The sequence below is a fragment of the Pteronotus mesoamericanus genome, unplaced genomic scaffold (genome assembly GCF_021234165.1).
Source record: "Pteronotus mesoamericanus isolate MK-2021 breed Mesoamerican mustached bat unplaced genomic scaffold, CSHL_Meso_final scaffold_85, whole genome shotgun sequence".
Lineage (NCBI taxonomy): Eukaryota > Metazoa > Chordata > Mammalia > Chiroptera > Mormoopidae > Pteronotus > Pteronotus mesoamericanus.
Window position 1 is genome coordinate 41,611,660 of NW_026555329.1, and position 16,771 is coordinate 41,628,430.

Consider the following 16,771-nt stretch of genomic DNA (forward strand, 5'->3'; position numbering starts at 1 on the left):
TCTATACTGGACTGTTTCTCCTGTACAATAGTCATCCCTGATCACTAGAAAAATGAAAACATAATAGAACACTTAAGCTCAATGATTATATTAAAGTCGTGCTTTGTACATTTCCTTTCTCTTTGCTTCTTAGCCATAGAGATAGGAAAAAATTAGGGCTGTTCTGGCAATCTTAATTTTAGTTTTAGGAAAGAATATAAATAAATACACACATATGAATAAATACATCCATGTTATATTTTCAAAAGCAAGCCTTGCCACTGATGTTATTTCATTTGCTCTTCATCACAGCCCCAGGAGAAAGCCAAGGCCAGGGTTCAAACCTGATTTGGTCACTGGGGAAACTCAGGACTGAGAAGAAGTGTACTTCTGAAATTCAGACCGGTACACGGCAAAGGTCTTAGCACGTCTTGTTATGGGCTTGCTCCCCACTGCTTAACAGGCCTTGTTAACCACCAGGTACAGTTCCAACTGACTCCTTCCTGTGGGCACTCTGGGGACGTTGGCCGGATATGTTGATACTCAAGACTTTAAGGTCTGCGTCTAGGGAGTTCCCAGACCTCTGCTGGGACTAGGGCACATTCAGGGCTCTGCCCTCACTATCTAAAAATGTACAAAATCTGAATGAAAAGCACTCCTTTGGGACATCATGCCTGAATCTCAAGTGGCCCTGAATATTTAGGGGAAGAAGATATCCTCTTCACTGGGTGCATCCTTCTTGGGACACCAATTCATCCTGGTGTACTCACCCACATCCTTCCAGGACTGAAACACACTACTACTGCAGTACAGGGATGTTTCCAGTGGCAAGATATACGCTCATTATGCAAAACAGAAATCTGTTTCTACATGTCAGTCTCACCCAATCTTTATGAAATTTACCTACAGTGGTGTATAAAATATAAATCTGAAAAACCTAGGATCATAAAAAACTGGAGGGCTGAATTATGCTGTTTTTGTGGAACCTTGACCCGACTCCGTCAGAAGGACACCACAGCCTCGCAATTCACTGAGTATACGTTGAGTTTAGCAACAAGGAAATGATTGTGACTTTGCCTAATCAGTATAAAATTCTTGAAAGATATGTAATTGTTCTTATTTTCTGGTCAAATAAGATCATGAAAAGTGGAATCTCTTTTTGAGCATTTATTGTGTGCTACGTTGCTAGGTGTTTTCATGTATGTTGTTTCATTTAAACCATACAGCAACCCTAAAACCATCATGTGACTTTAATATCTAGATTATAACACTGAGGCTGAGAGGAGTAAAATTCTTTAGTTCTTCATCTTTTAATGTTCCAAAGCCTATACTTTTTTTAATTCTGTGGGAAAATAGCAGGACATTTATGCTACTATTAAATGTAGCAACATTTAAGGACAATTTATACATATACCTTTTTATTAATACTTGACAGACACTTAAGGCATTCCCTTTGGGAAGAGAAGTGTTCTGGGAGGTTATATTTATATGCACATACCTTTATTTATTGAAGGAAAAAGAATCTCTTGATCAGCTCCTCTTCTATTATTCTCGTGTTTGACGATGCATTTGTGTTCTTTGTCCATTGACTTCGCAGTCACGGTCAGCCAGCTGAATTTCATGTATGCGTCATTAGTCTTCATGGTATTTCCCTGCTGGGATGCCAGAATTGCATTGCTGTCCTTTTCCTTCCAATAGACCTTAATGACATCAGGGAAAAATTTCTCAAGGAGACAAAGATATGTCCCAGCATTATGAAGGTTTATTTCGGCAGCTGAAGGAAGAAACATTGTGGGCTCGGGAGCCATCTCTGATGAATCAAGGCTTCTCTCTGCCGGGGGGGACACGGAGTACCAGTTAAGATATAGGTAAACACAAACATGGGAGGTTTGAACAACCTGACACATAGTGAAAGGAAGAAAAGCTGTCATTTGAATTAATATTTATAATGGCTTTTCATTCATGGTACATCTGGTGTATCTATTATTGCTCTTATTTTCAGAGGGGAAAAGAGATTCAAGAGCTTACATAACTCGCCCAAAGTTGTAGCTATTAAATGACACAGCCTGAATTGAAACTTGGCCTTTGTTCCTTCTCCACAAGCTAAAATGGGGTATGACTTTTAACAGCTCCAACATCTGTGATCTTATTTGTTTGTTTTTAATCTCTTTCATCCTATCATAGGTCCAGTGTAGATGGCGGAGATAGGGGAAAAGACCAGGAAGTACCTTAGATGATCTCTCTTCAGATGAGACTCTTTATTGGCTTCTAAAGCGCAAATACAAAACAAAACAAGAAACAGACACAGACAGCAGTGTGGCAATTGCCAGAGAAAAGGGTGATGGGGGGGGATAGAAGAGGGTAAGGAGAGGATGAATGGTGATGGGAGGAGACTTGAGTTTGGGTCAACACACGATGCGACATGCAGGTGATATGTTATAGAATTGCACACCTGAAAGCTGTGGAATCTTATTAACTAATATAACCTCAGTAAGTTCAACCAAAATAAAAAAGTAAAACATACTTATCTCTCCCGTGAATGTTGTAACTTAAGCTCCCTTTGGCCACACATTCTCATGTTCTGTAACTCTGTGGAAACTCACTCTCCATTTAACTGACTCTGGAATGTAACAATTTATCTTTTTTTAAATGTTTTCTAAACATACAGCCACTTGTTTTGATAGGAATCTACTTCCACATGTATTTAATTACTGAGGTATTCTTTTGGCTTCAAATAGGGACCCATGCCCAGTTTTGAAGTAATGCAGTTCTTCTAGGTGATTTTTAATTTTATACAACATCTTAATACATATCTAAACCACTCCAGATTTTTTAGGGCACCTCCAAATTATTTATGATGCTTTAAATTTAGAAGCAAAAGAGTGACATTTCCAGAGCTTCTATTAAAATGTTAATTATTTTCAAAAACACATAGTAATATACCAAGTAAATGCCCCTAACAGAATTTCATTTTACCTTATAAAAGGTTCACCGAAAGCCCATTTTATTTTGAAAGTTTATTTAAAGTTTAAACATGACTAATATACTATATTTTAAATATGCCATATTTTGGCCCTGTGTGTCTCCCTATAATTTCTATCTACTCTGTAAGGATGCTGAACTATTTTAAAGCTCCTTCATTTTCTTTGTTTTCATCTGCTGAATAAAATGTATACATAATTGGAGTAATGGTAAAAAGCTATAGTTCTAGTGTATTTTGCTGATCTAATGTCAAAATATGTAACAAAACATGATATATTTTCAAAGGCATGCCACATGATTGCTCAAGTATTATTTTATTATGTATCTATTTAAAATCCAATGATTTAAATTATAAATGTTAAAACCCTTTCCTATTTGATTTCCAATTAAAATACAGCTTTTTTGCTCTTTTCTCTTTGGCTTAGCTTGGAGTTAGTTTAATAATTCAGTAAGAAATTTTATAAGAAAAAAAAAGACATCTCATTGGAGAAGAAAAGAAGAAAAGTTCTTGAGTATTTCTGTATATGGGAGAAAGCTCCTGACTTTTATATTAAACCAATAAGCAAATATTTTGAGGGCTTTTTTTTTTTGGCATGTTGTAAACATAATTAAGTTATATTATGTTTATCTTAATATTATACATCTTGCTTTTAGTGCCATAGTGTTTTTTATTATAATAGACAATATATATTTCTTCAACTGTATACTTTGTTTTTAATTTAAAAAGCATTTTATATAAAGTAATATTATGGTAATTTTTCAATTATACATTACATTTACGTAATATTAATCTCTAGTCAATATACTCTAGAATCTAAATTATCTAGGAACCTTTTTCTAAGCAATATTTCTGATTCATTACACTAAAGATTGAAAACCAAATTACAAACTTCAAATATTTATGTGGTAATACACCATTTTTGTCACCTGTCCCTTTTCCTGAGCTAGATTCTTTAAGTGCCATTCTTTTCAGTATAAAATAAATCTTGAACTTCCATACCTTACTCAATGTAATAGTTAACTGAGTATTAAATAATGTACTTATTTATGTAATAAGTATATTAATGTAATTATATATGAATAGTACCTATATTTTGGATAATTGTATTACATGTTATTTCTTTAAACATTCTTTTAAGAACATTAACACTGTGTTTTTTGGTCAAAGTCTTCTTCATGATGCACATTATTGAAAACGTTAAAAAATTCAATTAGCCTTCCAATATATTTATATAAAATCATGAGCATAATTAAATAATACCTCTGTTAAATTGCCTGAGTTGTTTATATTTATTCAGATGCAGCAGTATAAATTGCATATAATTTTATGAAATTTTATATAAATGTCAACTACATTTTCAATAGAAAGTATGATATTTCAAAGTTACACATTGATATTGTATTATCTATTTTTTCTTGTCATTTTTCATTTTATCAGATAAGTACTTATTGCTATTTTATTTTTAAAGGTGAATTTCAGACTTATGACATTTCTAACTATATTTAATTTACTTTATATATGGACCATTTTCTGTATGAATTTAAGCTTTATTATGAATATGAGAATGAAGCCGAACTTTATTGGCTATGAATTTTAGGGCCAAAAAATATTAGTGTTAGAAATAATTTCAATTAAGAAGAAGGATTACTGTAAAGCACACAACCAACAAAAATGATTAAAAAAAACACATGTTAATTTCATTTTTCTTGCCAGTGAGAGAAAAATGGTGATAAAACAACCTCTAGACTCCTTTTTTAATGAGTAGTTAGAAGTACAGATGAATTCTCTGGGGAATTTCTGCTCATTCAATATTATTGGCTACAAACAACTCTTCATACTGGAAATAATTCTTCTTTACATTTGAATTGTGGGAACACCTATTCAGCAGGTACTATATGTTAGACAATGTGCAAGTGCTTCATTCACACCATCTCAGTCAATCTCATACAACCCCTCTGGATGCATACTTATCTCATTTTATGAATTAGGAGACTGAGGAAGGAGAACAGTTGCCCAAGTTCCCATGTGCAGTGAATGGTAGAGCTGTAGCTCCATTTGATCCTGATTCCAAAGCCCAGGCTCTTTCACAAGATGCTTACACCATCAGTAATGGAAATGTATCAACTCACAAAGCTGCCTTATAGTAATAATCTTTGTCCTTAGGCCAAACACTTCCATGATAATTGGTTACATTATACATGAGCATTATGTACAAGTTCAGGTATAAGCAAAAGCCAAATCCAGCTATCATAAATGCACCATGTTGTCTATGCATGCCTGTTAAGATTTATTTCACAATCTCGCCTAAGATTTCTATATTTAATATGCATCACATTATGGTTTTACCTAAATATTCTGCTATTACAATTTTAGTCTTTCTTGCCTTCTCTCTATTATCTTGAAAAATTGCAATCTTCTGGTACTTACCAGTAATGACAAGTTTTGTTCCATCACCAAAGAGTTTCTGCCCTATTTCCACAGTGATTCAACCAGTATCAAAAACTGTAGATTAATTTATCTTCTCTGAGTTTTTCAAATTCTACTGAAACTATGATGGTCAGCAAATCAGGAGATTGGTATTCTGCCTCCAGTTCATTTTGCTCATAGCAAATTCTGTGACTGAGTCAATAAAGTAAATTAATGTTTTTGATGCTTTATTTATCTGAAAACAAGGGTGTGAATGTAAATCAATTCAACATCACTACTAGTCAGACCAAAATGAAACAAGCTTTGAAAAGAAATTCAGTTAAAAATGCTATGGAAATAAGAGATCATAGTAATTATTAGCCATTTGATGGTCATCACTCTGTGCTCCAACCTGACTTTTTAATCTCATGAGACCAAACTTTGCCCTTATGAGAAGGAATTCAGCACTTTGGGTTTGCAGCGAAATCCCTGTCAATGCTTCCACTTTGCTCTAATATGTCTGTATTTCTCAAAGCCATCACCATGGCGCCTTTCACACACTTAATAAGTGCACCATCATTTATCCTATCTACCTGCATTTCTAGTGTTCAGAAAATCAAAGGGAGCCTATGGCCATACCACAGGATCTTGTCTGATCTCCCAAGAAAATCAAAGGGAACATTGGCTAGACCTAAATTATATATGGTCAGTATACAGAGTTGCTTCGCTTGTGTTATCCAAAACAAATAACTCTTTCCCCCATCAACAAACATCAAAGGTGCAAATTAAAACCACAATGAGATAACACCTCACACTGGTCAAAATGGACATAATAAACAAATCAACAAGCAACAAGCGCTGTCGAGGATGTGGAAAAAAGAGAACCCTAGTGCACTGTGGGTGGAAATATAATTGGTGCAGTCACTGTGGAAAACAGTATGGAATTTCCTTAAAAAACTAAAAATGGAACCACATTTCGATCCTGTGATCCCACTGCTGGGATTATATCCTAAGAAACTTGAAACACCAATTCAAAAGAACCTATGCACCCCAATGTTCATTGCAGCATTTGTAGTAGCCAAGTGCTGGAAACAGCCTAAGTGCCCATCAGTAAATGAGTAGATCAAAAAGTAATGGTACATTTACACAATGGAACACTACACAGCAGGGGGAAAAAAAGAACTCCTACCTTTTGCAACATCATGGATGGACCTGGAGGGTGTTATTCTAAGTGAAATAACCCAGGTGGCAAAAGACAAATACCATATGATTTCACCAATAAGTGGAACCTAGTGAACAAAAAAACAAATGAGCTAAATAGGAGCAGAGGCATGGGAACAAGAAACGAACTGAGAGTTACCAGAGGGGAAAGGAGAGGAGGATAAAGGAAGAAAGAAGGGGAAAGTCTAGTCAAAGAACATGTATAAAGGACCCATGGACATTGATAACAGGGTGGGGATTGAGTGTGGGAGCGGGGTGGTGGGTCGGGTAGAGGAGAGCAATGGGAGAAAAATTGGAAAAACTGTAATAGAACAATGATAAAAAAAAAAAGTAAAAATACTAGAAATGAATATTGTGTTACTGGATTATAATTGATGGTATCATTGTAAAATCACTCTGTATTTATAGAAATAAATATAAATGTCAATTAAAAAATAAAATAAAAAGGTTTTATTTAAAAGAAAAAGAACAAGCAGATTGAATATGGCAGAACATAAGGTGAGGCTCTCTATCCCAAAATTATCCCTTACAAAACAAGGGTTACCTTATATTTCAGTTCTTATGTGACCTCTCATAGTAAAGGATACTCTTCTTATACACTGCTTTGATCAAATAATAATACTTATATAAGACATCAAACTAAAATAAATTAATTTTTAAAATTTATTTTAAAAACTCAGTTAATACCAACTTTAGAGCTAGCACTGGTAAAAGACAATAAAGAAATTTAACATGGATTAATCCTAAAGTAATTTTATTCTATAATTTAATTCCAACTGATAGATAAAAGAGTTGTTACAGGGTATAAATTCTTAATGATAATCTCTTAAGCTATTTTCTGCTGAAAGACTGCTCCTTTGGACTTCTTGCCCAGGGCATTTACTATACTTGCTGTGCTGCTTATCAGAGGCTCCTGTTCAGTTTGGTTTTTCTGCAGCTATCCCATAAGGTGTGGAAAGGCAGCGCTGAGTTATGCAATTTAGTTAGTAATGCTGTTTAGGATAACCGATTTAGTTCTTTCACTAGCTATAATATTTCTAGGAAATTTGATGCCAATATAGAAACAAAATTGAATACAATGATGTCAAAAGATATTGTCATTTTATAGAAATATCCTACAAATAATATTGGAAGTATTTAATAAATACACATTCAACATGGCTTCCTTAATCTTTTTGGGTGGAGAGAGGGGTGGCAAGTTTAGAAGCAGAAGCATTGTTTTCACTCAAGAGTGGTAATTTAAAAATGAACAAGTACTAAATAAGTAATCAAAGAGTCCATTTAAGTGGTCAGACTAAGGAAGAGTAAATATTCTGAAAAAAATAACATAATCTAATGTTTCCAATATCACATAATTGTCCAGATCATGCACTTAGGAATAGACAAGTCTCTACTGAACCCTAAACTTTGCCATAGTAACTTGTCATGTGACTTGAGGCAAATAACCAAACTAATCTAAGCCTCAGTTTTCCTATCTATGAAATGGGACTAATAGGATCCCCTGCCCAGGGCTACAGAGGGATTAGATAAGGCAATAAAACTATTTGATGTGGTGTCTGGCCCTCAGTAAATTCTAGCTAATATCATTCTCTTTAATGGGACAGTCAGGGACAATTTATCAAATTCTTCCAAAAGACAAAATATATGTATTTTATAAGCAATAACTCTTAGGTGAATTAAGAGAAGAAACAACTCTCAAATCCAAGACCTTGTGCACCTTTGGCATTCACAAACAAAAGTGTATGGGGCCCAATCAAGCCAGAATCTTATCTACTAGTTGACAAGCTTTTTGAGTGTTGGGACTATGTCTTTTTCATCCTTTTATCTCCAGCATTCAGCACAGAAACTGTCTTCTATGAATGTTTGCTGACACAACGAATGAACAAATGAGGATATAAAACGATGGAGACTCCCTAAATTTTGGAGCTGAAATGACTTATTAGGCTAATAATTCAATTAAACTGGTCCATCTCTATAGGCAGTATAACAAGACTAGTGATAGCATAAATTGTGATGTTCTTCACTCATTCACAGTAAGTATTAAGTTTTTGCCTGTATGTTAGGGATGAGATAAAAATCCATAATTTATCAGATTACTGAGAGAACAAAGCACTGTATTTTATCTCAAAATATCATTAATAAAAGTGTATCTCAATGAAAAGACCCTCTATAAGAAAAATACCTTAAACCCATAATTTATATCATGGTTTACAGACATGGTATTCAACATATTTTAATTTCTAGCATGAATCTTGTGTGTGTGTGTGTGTCTGTGTATCCTAAGAATAGAATTTCAATCAGCTGGAAAGCAGAAAAAGAAAGAAACCATTTACAAAATAGTTTTGTTTCCATATACAGTGACGATTAGCTGAAAAATTGCTGTTGATACACTGAGGCTGAGAATGTGGCAGTCAGATGAGGGTGATTATAAATTGTTTTTATTTAGTAACATCTACCAGTTTTTCAAACATAGAAAAAAGTTACTTACCAGGGGGAATTACTATGAGCTTTGTCCCTTCTGCAAATATCTTGACCCAGCCTGAGTGACCACACTGGTTACAACTCCTTCAAAATCTGACGATTCTTCTAAGTTTCATGACATGACCAGCATTGCAAGAAAGAAAAAATGGGCATTTGATCTTCTGGGTTCCTGTGGAAACCCTTAAACATAGGTTTTGTGGTATCTGATAGTTTATAAGTTTTCCTCAGATAAATTTCCCCAGATAGCTGTTTTCTATCAAGGCAGTAATTATTGAAAAGGACTGATAGGAAATTAAAAAGAAGAAGAAGAAGAGATCAAGCTGAACTGGGCAACCAACTACCCATCCAAATTACCAGGCAACGTATTAAGAGAATTAAGACTTTTTACTTCCAGGTGTTGAATTGTGTGAAACTGCTGAGAGACGGCATCAAGGCAAAGCCCTTCCTTCTGTTCTGAGAAATACTGGGGCTGCTCCTCTAGTGGTTTGGAAATATTTCTGAACAGAGGAAACTCTGCAGCAACTGAAAATGCAAATCTGCCAACACAAATATATTTGATAAATGTGAACAAAGTCCTCCATTTTTAATAAAGCCACTTTTATCATTTGACAATATGATTGACTACCAGACAATGCAAAATGAGACAATAATTTCTTGATGACATTCCTTTTCCTAGAATAAAAGTAGAGATTTGTAGAATTCTATCTCCCATAAAGTAGCAGATTTCTTATTTAAATTAAAATTTAAAAACAAAATCCAGTTCTACAATTTGTTGAAAGAAGAATCCTCTTGGAGGTTGTTCTGCAATCTTATGCCTCTTATCTTGGATCAGGGGAAGAGAAATTGTCAGAAGCAGCTGAGTGTCCCTCCGGGTACACGTGAGTCGCCCATCTGCCACGCCAGAGAGGACATGCCCTGATGACCCCCATGTTAACATCAAATCCAGGTCTGAACCTGGTCCCATGAGCAAACTTTGCCTCTGCCCCTGAGAATGAAGCTGTAACGTGGTCATGGTGGGAAACTGTGCATTCACAGCAGCTGACAGCATCAAACACAATGGGGGTTGGATGAAAATTAGCTTTTAAAGATTATTTTTTGTTCATTGAGCATTCCAAGTTATTATTGCTTAGAGCTATCAAATACATTTTGCATTTATTGTAGATGTAAATAGTAAATAATAGTACTCAATTCCTTTCTGATAGCTTGTCCTCCTTTTGCCCTTATTCCAAGACCATGAGCAGAATTATCTGCAGCTTTAGAGTTGTTTATATTTCATGCTCCATGAAGAATTTAATAAAATGCAAGAGAGTAGGAATCACAAAAATCTTTTATTAAATTTGCAAGAAAATATTAAATCTACATGAAGAAAAGAGTATAAGATTTTATAAATACCATAAATTAAAACCTGAATAAATGATATATAATACCATGTTTATGAAGAAAAAACACAAAATCATAAATAATCTTTCCTAAATTCATATATATATAAATTAACTGAAATCAGAATTATGACATTCTATTTTTTTCCATGGTGTAGGATGGGGGTGGGCAAGATAACTTGAATTTAAATGCTATTATAAAGAATAAATATGAGATAATAAAAATAATTTTTTTGAAAAATATTAATGAATAAACATTTGACATAGTAGATCTTTATTTATTTTTTTATTGTTGTTCAGTTGCAGTTGTCCCCATTTTCCCCACATTGCTCTCCCCTGCCCTGCCCACTGCCCACTCCCACATCCAATCCTCTCCCACATTGTCCTTGTCCTTGGGACCTTTATACATGTTCCTTGATTTGACTCTTCCCTTTCTTTCCCTCATTTTTCCCCTCCTCCTTCTCTGGTCACTGTCAGTTTGTTCTTTATGTACATGTCTCTGGTTCTATTTTCCTCACTTGTTTTGTTGATTAGGTTCCACTTGTAGGTGAGATCATATGGTATTTGATCTCATGATATCAGACATGTTTCTACAAGGTTCAGTAGATCATTAGAAAGTACCGTGTTTGCTTGTTTATAAAAATGGCAGTGCTCTGCAGAGGCCAGGTCATTTCACATTCAAGCGGGTTCTTCCCTTTAGCAAATTTATCATCTGTCTTCACTCTGAACTTCAGTGAGCTTCTAGTCTCTAATCTTCTTTGCACTTTGGGTACTTACATGCCATTATATGCAATTCAGATACCTCTTAATTCATACAGCACCTACAGGAAACCGTTTGATGAAGCACGTGTTGCTATTTTGCAAACAAGAAATGCTTTGTCTGTTCTGAATAGGTATGCATGAAAGGCACGTTAGTGTGAAAAAAAAATTATTCTTTGAGAAGGAACACTGCACCTTAGCTCCAAATCTCCTTTCCTCTTGTTTCTCTTTGCTCTGACATAACAAGATCAGTTCTATGTTCTCTAGTAGTAAAAGAAAGGAAAATTCACACTTGTAGGACCTGCTCTTAACTAGGCATTCATATAAATTATTCAGCTTTATGAATACAATGGTTATTATTACTCTTAAAAAGCAGAGAGGGAACTGAAAGCCAAGGACTTCAAACTGAGCAGGGATTTGATTCCAAGATCACAAATCCCAAACAGTGTTCTTTCAAATAGTTCACCTATTTGAGAGTTGAGAGTAAATGTGTGGCAGGGACAGCCCAGGCCTATTACAGATCTATATAATTAGAAGATCTGTATCTCAAATAGTCAAATATAAGATATTGAGTATTTCTTTCTGAGAATCACAGGAAGTATCCTGAGTAAAAGTGAAATATTTGATTTGATTAACCTAAAAAGCAATGGGCTGTCAGTGCAAGCACAAGCAAAAGAATCTGCGAGGACTGGACCTAGTTTAGTGGGAATATCTAATTAATTCTACAATATAGCTTCTTTTTTACTCGTCCTTTAGACACACTGGAAGATTAGAGTGTCCATGAGGAATTTGAGCCAAATAGTTCAAATTATACACATTATTTGGATTAAGTGGTTATTTTTGTCATGAGCTTGCTGATTACCCTGTACATGTCAGCTAGAAACTAAATAGCGTTTAGAGTTGCGGCATGGCAGTGACTGGGAGACCAGGCTGGCAAGGCAGCAGCTGGATGACCGGGAGGTCCCACATTTGTGTGCGGATAAACCAGAAGAACAGCTGGGGAGTGAGACAGACCACGTAACCCAGGGTTCCAGTGAGGGAAAAGAAGGCCTCAAAACCTCTAGCTGTAGAAAACTGTAGGGGTTGCAGCAGCAGAAGGAACTCCCAGCCTTACAAGAGAGTCCACTGGAGAGACCCACAGGGTCCTAGAATGTACACAAACCCACCCACCTGGGAATCAGCACTAGAAGGGTCCAATTTGCTTGTGTACAGTGGGGCAAGTGACTGAAAACTGGCGGAGAGCCGAGCAAGCGCCACTGTTTATTCTTGGACCTCTCCTGCACATACAGGATCACAATTCAAAGACCTGGTTTACCCTACCCTGGAGTATACCTAAGACTCTGCCTCTTCCAACAGAACAGGAATGATAAGACAAAAAAAAAACATGGCCCAAATGAAAGGACAGATCATAGCTCCAAAAATAGAACTAAGTGATGAACAGATCTACCAATCTGTCAGATGCACAGTTCAAAACACTGGTAATCAGGATGCTCACTGACTTGATTGAGAACAGTCACAAAATGGAGGAAAAAGTGAAAACTATGCAAAGTGAAATAAATAAAAATATACAGGGAACCAACAGTGAAGGGATGGAAACTAAGACTCAATTCAATGATTGGGAGCAGAAGGAAGAGATAAACATTCAACCAGAACAGAATGAAGAAACAAGAATTCAAAAAAATGAGGAGAGGCTTAGGAATCTCTGGGACAACTTTAAACGATCCAACGTCCAAATCATAGTGGTGCCAGAAGGAGAAAAGGAAGAGCAAGAAATTGAAAACTTATTTGAAAAGATAATGGAGAACTTCCCCAATCTGGCCAAGGAAGTAGGCTTCCAGGAGATCCAGGAAGCTCAGAGAGTCCCAAAGAAGCTGTACCCAAGGAAGCACACACCAAGGCACATCATAATTAAGTTACCCAAAATTAAAGATAAGGAGACTGTTACCTACAAAGGTGTTTCCATAAGGCTATCAGGTGATTTCTCAAAAGAAACCTTGCAGGCAAGAAGGGCCTGGCAAAAAGTATTCAAAATCATGAAAGACAAGGACCTACACCCAAGATTACTCTCTCCAGCAAAGCTATCATTTAGAATGGAAGGGCAGATAAAGTGCTTCTGTACAAGGTAAGGTGAAAGGAGTTCATCATCACCAAGCCTTTATTATATGAAATTTTAAAAGGACTTATCTAAGAAAAAGAAAATCAAAAACTATGAACAGTAAAACAGAGGGTGGGGGAAGAATGGGGAAAAGGATACAGGGAATAAACAGCATAAATGGTAGGTATCAAAATAGACAGGGGGGAGGTTAAGAATAGTACAGGAAATGGAGAAGCCAAACAACTTATCTGTACAACCCATGGACATGAACTGAGTGATGGGGGGAATGGTGTGGGATGGGGTGATGTACGGTGGAGGAGAATAAAAAAAATATCCTTGCCATTGTGTTCAGTGATACAGTGATACTTTTGTCCTTTATGGAGACAGGAAAGTTTGTGGAGAAAAATAATACAAATTGTAGGATTCGAGTAAGGGAGTGAGATTGGAATCAATTGTGTTATAGATACTTATTAGACATCTAAGTGAGGTAGTGAGATTGGAATTAATTGTGTTATAGATACTTATTAGACATCCAAGAAGACAGATTTTCAGCTATAATGTCATGGTGTAGATTTTTGTTATTACTGTTATTTTTGTTATTTTTCAAGGTTTGGCTGCGAAAACCTTGGGCATGAAAATGTCCTGAGTCACTCTAACAGGGCAGAAAGTGGGTCAGAGGTATAAAATTTGAAACCAAGTGCATAACCATGCAGTAAAAGTAGATGTCAGGTCAGAGTGAAGAGCAGGGAATTTGAACCTCATTCGGCAGGTTGTACTGTAACTGGCAAACACTTAGAAATACATTCATGAAAAATCAATCTCTGTCTCCCACAGGCCCACCTATTTGATATATATGCCAGGAAACTATTCCAATTACTGAGTATTTCAGAACTGATAGGAAACTACAGAAATGAAGGGGAGTAAGCAGCCAAGGGGAGACAACATGGAGATAGAAGGAGCTTGGACTCCATCCCCTGCTGACCTTTATCTCTTCTCAACAGTGTGAAGTCGCATACTTTGCCTGCATATCAGACCTTAACACGTTCTGGAGATCGAACTTATGTAGACAAAGTGTAGTTAGTTGTTAAAGCTTCCTTTTGAAAGAATTACACTTTTGCTAAAGAAGTTCCACACTGACCATCAGGGAGACAGGAAAAGTCACTCAACTGAAAATCTGAAATGTAAGCAGGAGCCCTTCCTCTGTGGTTAACTAGCTTTGGACAAGTCACTTGCCATCTCTGAGCCGGCCCCAGCTTCCTCATTTCAAGGGTGGTCACTGTGCCGAATATGTCCTAACATGCCTCCCTCTCCCAACAGATTTTTAATGATTAAAGGCATTGAAGAGTCTGTGAGTCCGGTGAGACAAGAGTTGAGGGTTAGAAACAGAGAAGGTTTTCTTCAGGTCCCTTGTGACACTGTGACTTTATGAGATCCCAGCAGGCACAGTGGTAGGTGGCTTCATCAGAATTGATGACATCATTGATTATCAGGGGAAAGATTCTGTAGTCATTCCTGTATGTCTCCAAGTGGAGATTGAGCTGATCATCCTTGTTATTCTTAGTTGAGCCTAAAGGATTCGTCTCAGGGGCTCCCTTCTTTTTGTTGATACCAGTGCACAATGGCATTCTCTATGGGAACCCCAGAGAGTTTGCAGTTCATGTGCACTGTGTCCAGGTAAAGGAGAGTTGACCCTGAAGTATTCTCATTTTGGTGTCTCCATCTGAAAAGCCAGGATTGTCAGTTTTTCTTTCAATAGTTTAGAGATTTCACTGCAATGTCACCTTGCTCGCTTGTTTCTGATGGAAGTGTCCTCTTATTTCTTTATCCTTCTGGTTGCCTTCAGGTTTTTTTCTTTGTCTTTGTCTTTAATTTCCTTTTACATTTTTAATTTTTTTATTTTTATTGTTTATGTAATTACAGGTGTCTGCATTTTTTCTCCTTTGCCCCCCTCCATCCTGCCTGCCCTCACATCCATAATCAGTCCCCACGCCATTCTCCTAGTACGTGAATCCTTCATATATGTTTCTGACTAATCCCTTCACTCTCCTTGAAACCGTCGCCACTTCCCTCCACCCCTCTTAATGCTTTCATTCCATTCCATGATTCTCTGCCTCTGGTTCTCTTTTGTTCATCATTCATTTGATTCCTCTTATAGCTAAAATCATTCATCATTTGCTTATCACTGACTAGCTTATTTCACTTAGCATAATAGTCCCCAGTTCCATTCATGCTGTCACAAAAGGTAGAAATCCCTCTTTTTTTCTGCTGCTCAGTATTCCATGTTGTAAATGTGTCATGTTATTTTACTTCACTCATCTCCTGATGGGCTCTTAAGGTGTTTCCAAAACTTGGTTATTGTAAATAGCGATGATTTCTATCGCTAATGCTAGAACACTGTCAACTAATACTTCTTCAAATATTTTTTTCTCTATTTTGTGTTTCCTCTGCTTCTGTGATGCTAAATACAAATGTGTTTGAAAACTGGATATTGCCCATAGTTCTGTAGTTTTAGGACGTATGATTATCTGCTCAGTGCTTGCAAGTGTCTGTCTGTCTCTCTCTACCTCATCTTTTTGCAGTGTGGGGAATTTCTAGTGGCTTATCCTCATGTTACCAAATTCTTTCCTTATCTCTACTGAATCTACTGATGAGTCCTTCTGAGGCATTCTGCATTTCTGTTATGGTATTATTTATTTCTTGCATTTTCTTTCTTTTTTTATGATTTTCATTTCTCTTCTGAAATTGCTTATCTGATATTTCTTATTGCTTTACCTTTTCCATTAGAGCCATTAACATACTAATCATATTTATTTCAAATTCCCTGTCTGTCAGTTCCAACACCTGTGTCATGTGTCAGCCTGGCTCTAATGATTGCTTTGTGCCTTTAGACTGATTTTCCTTTTGCCTTTTGTATGCCTCTGATTGTTGGTTGGAATATGGACTTGTATGGTACAATAGATGCTGAGGTAAATATATTTTATACTTGGAAATGAGCACACCTTTCCTTCTGCTAGGACTTTAGTGTGGGAATGTTTGGTATTCTAATCAGGAATTATACTGACTTTGTTTTGCTTAGGTTATCAGGGTTGGAATTTGTTGTTCTTAGGGTGCAGAGATTTAAAATTTGTCTGGTCATACTATGTTTTTGTCTTCTCACTCTTCCCTTTGCTCTGTTTCCCAGACAAAGTTTGTCTCTCGAAGGACCCTTAGCTATATCCCACAGTTATTTTTATTCAACCTTCGTTATCATGCTTGAGAGAAGTAAGGAAAATGGACATTTTCTGACTCAGTCATAAACAGGTGCAGTAAAACTGGCTCTTGACTGTGGCCTTCAAGAGCGTTCCTGCCTCTCTTCCAGAGGTAGCACATTTTGACCCCTGCTGCTTCCCCCCAACTGCAGGAGGTACCCACCCACTTCAGGCTATGGATTTGATGTCCATCCTTCTGTGGATGAAAACGTGTTTCTGC

At 36.4% G+C, this 16,771-nt stretch overlaps 1 gene segment (V, D, J or C); it reads right to left on the bottom strand.

Moving 5' to 3' along the window:
• Positions 1-16,771, bottom strand: part of LOC129063521 (T-cell receptor gamma chain C region C10.5-like) — a 36,865-nt gene that overhangs the window by 4,243 nt on the left and 15,851 nt on the right. The window contains 2 exon segments of the C gene segment in view: positions 1,474-1,810; positions 9,078-9,141. Of these exon segments, the coding sequence occupies positions 1,474-1,810; positions 9,078-9,141 (401 nt within the window).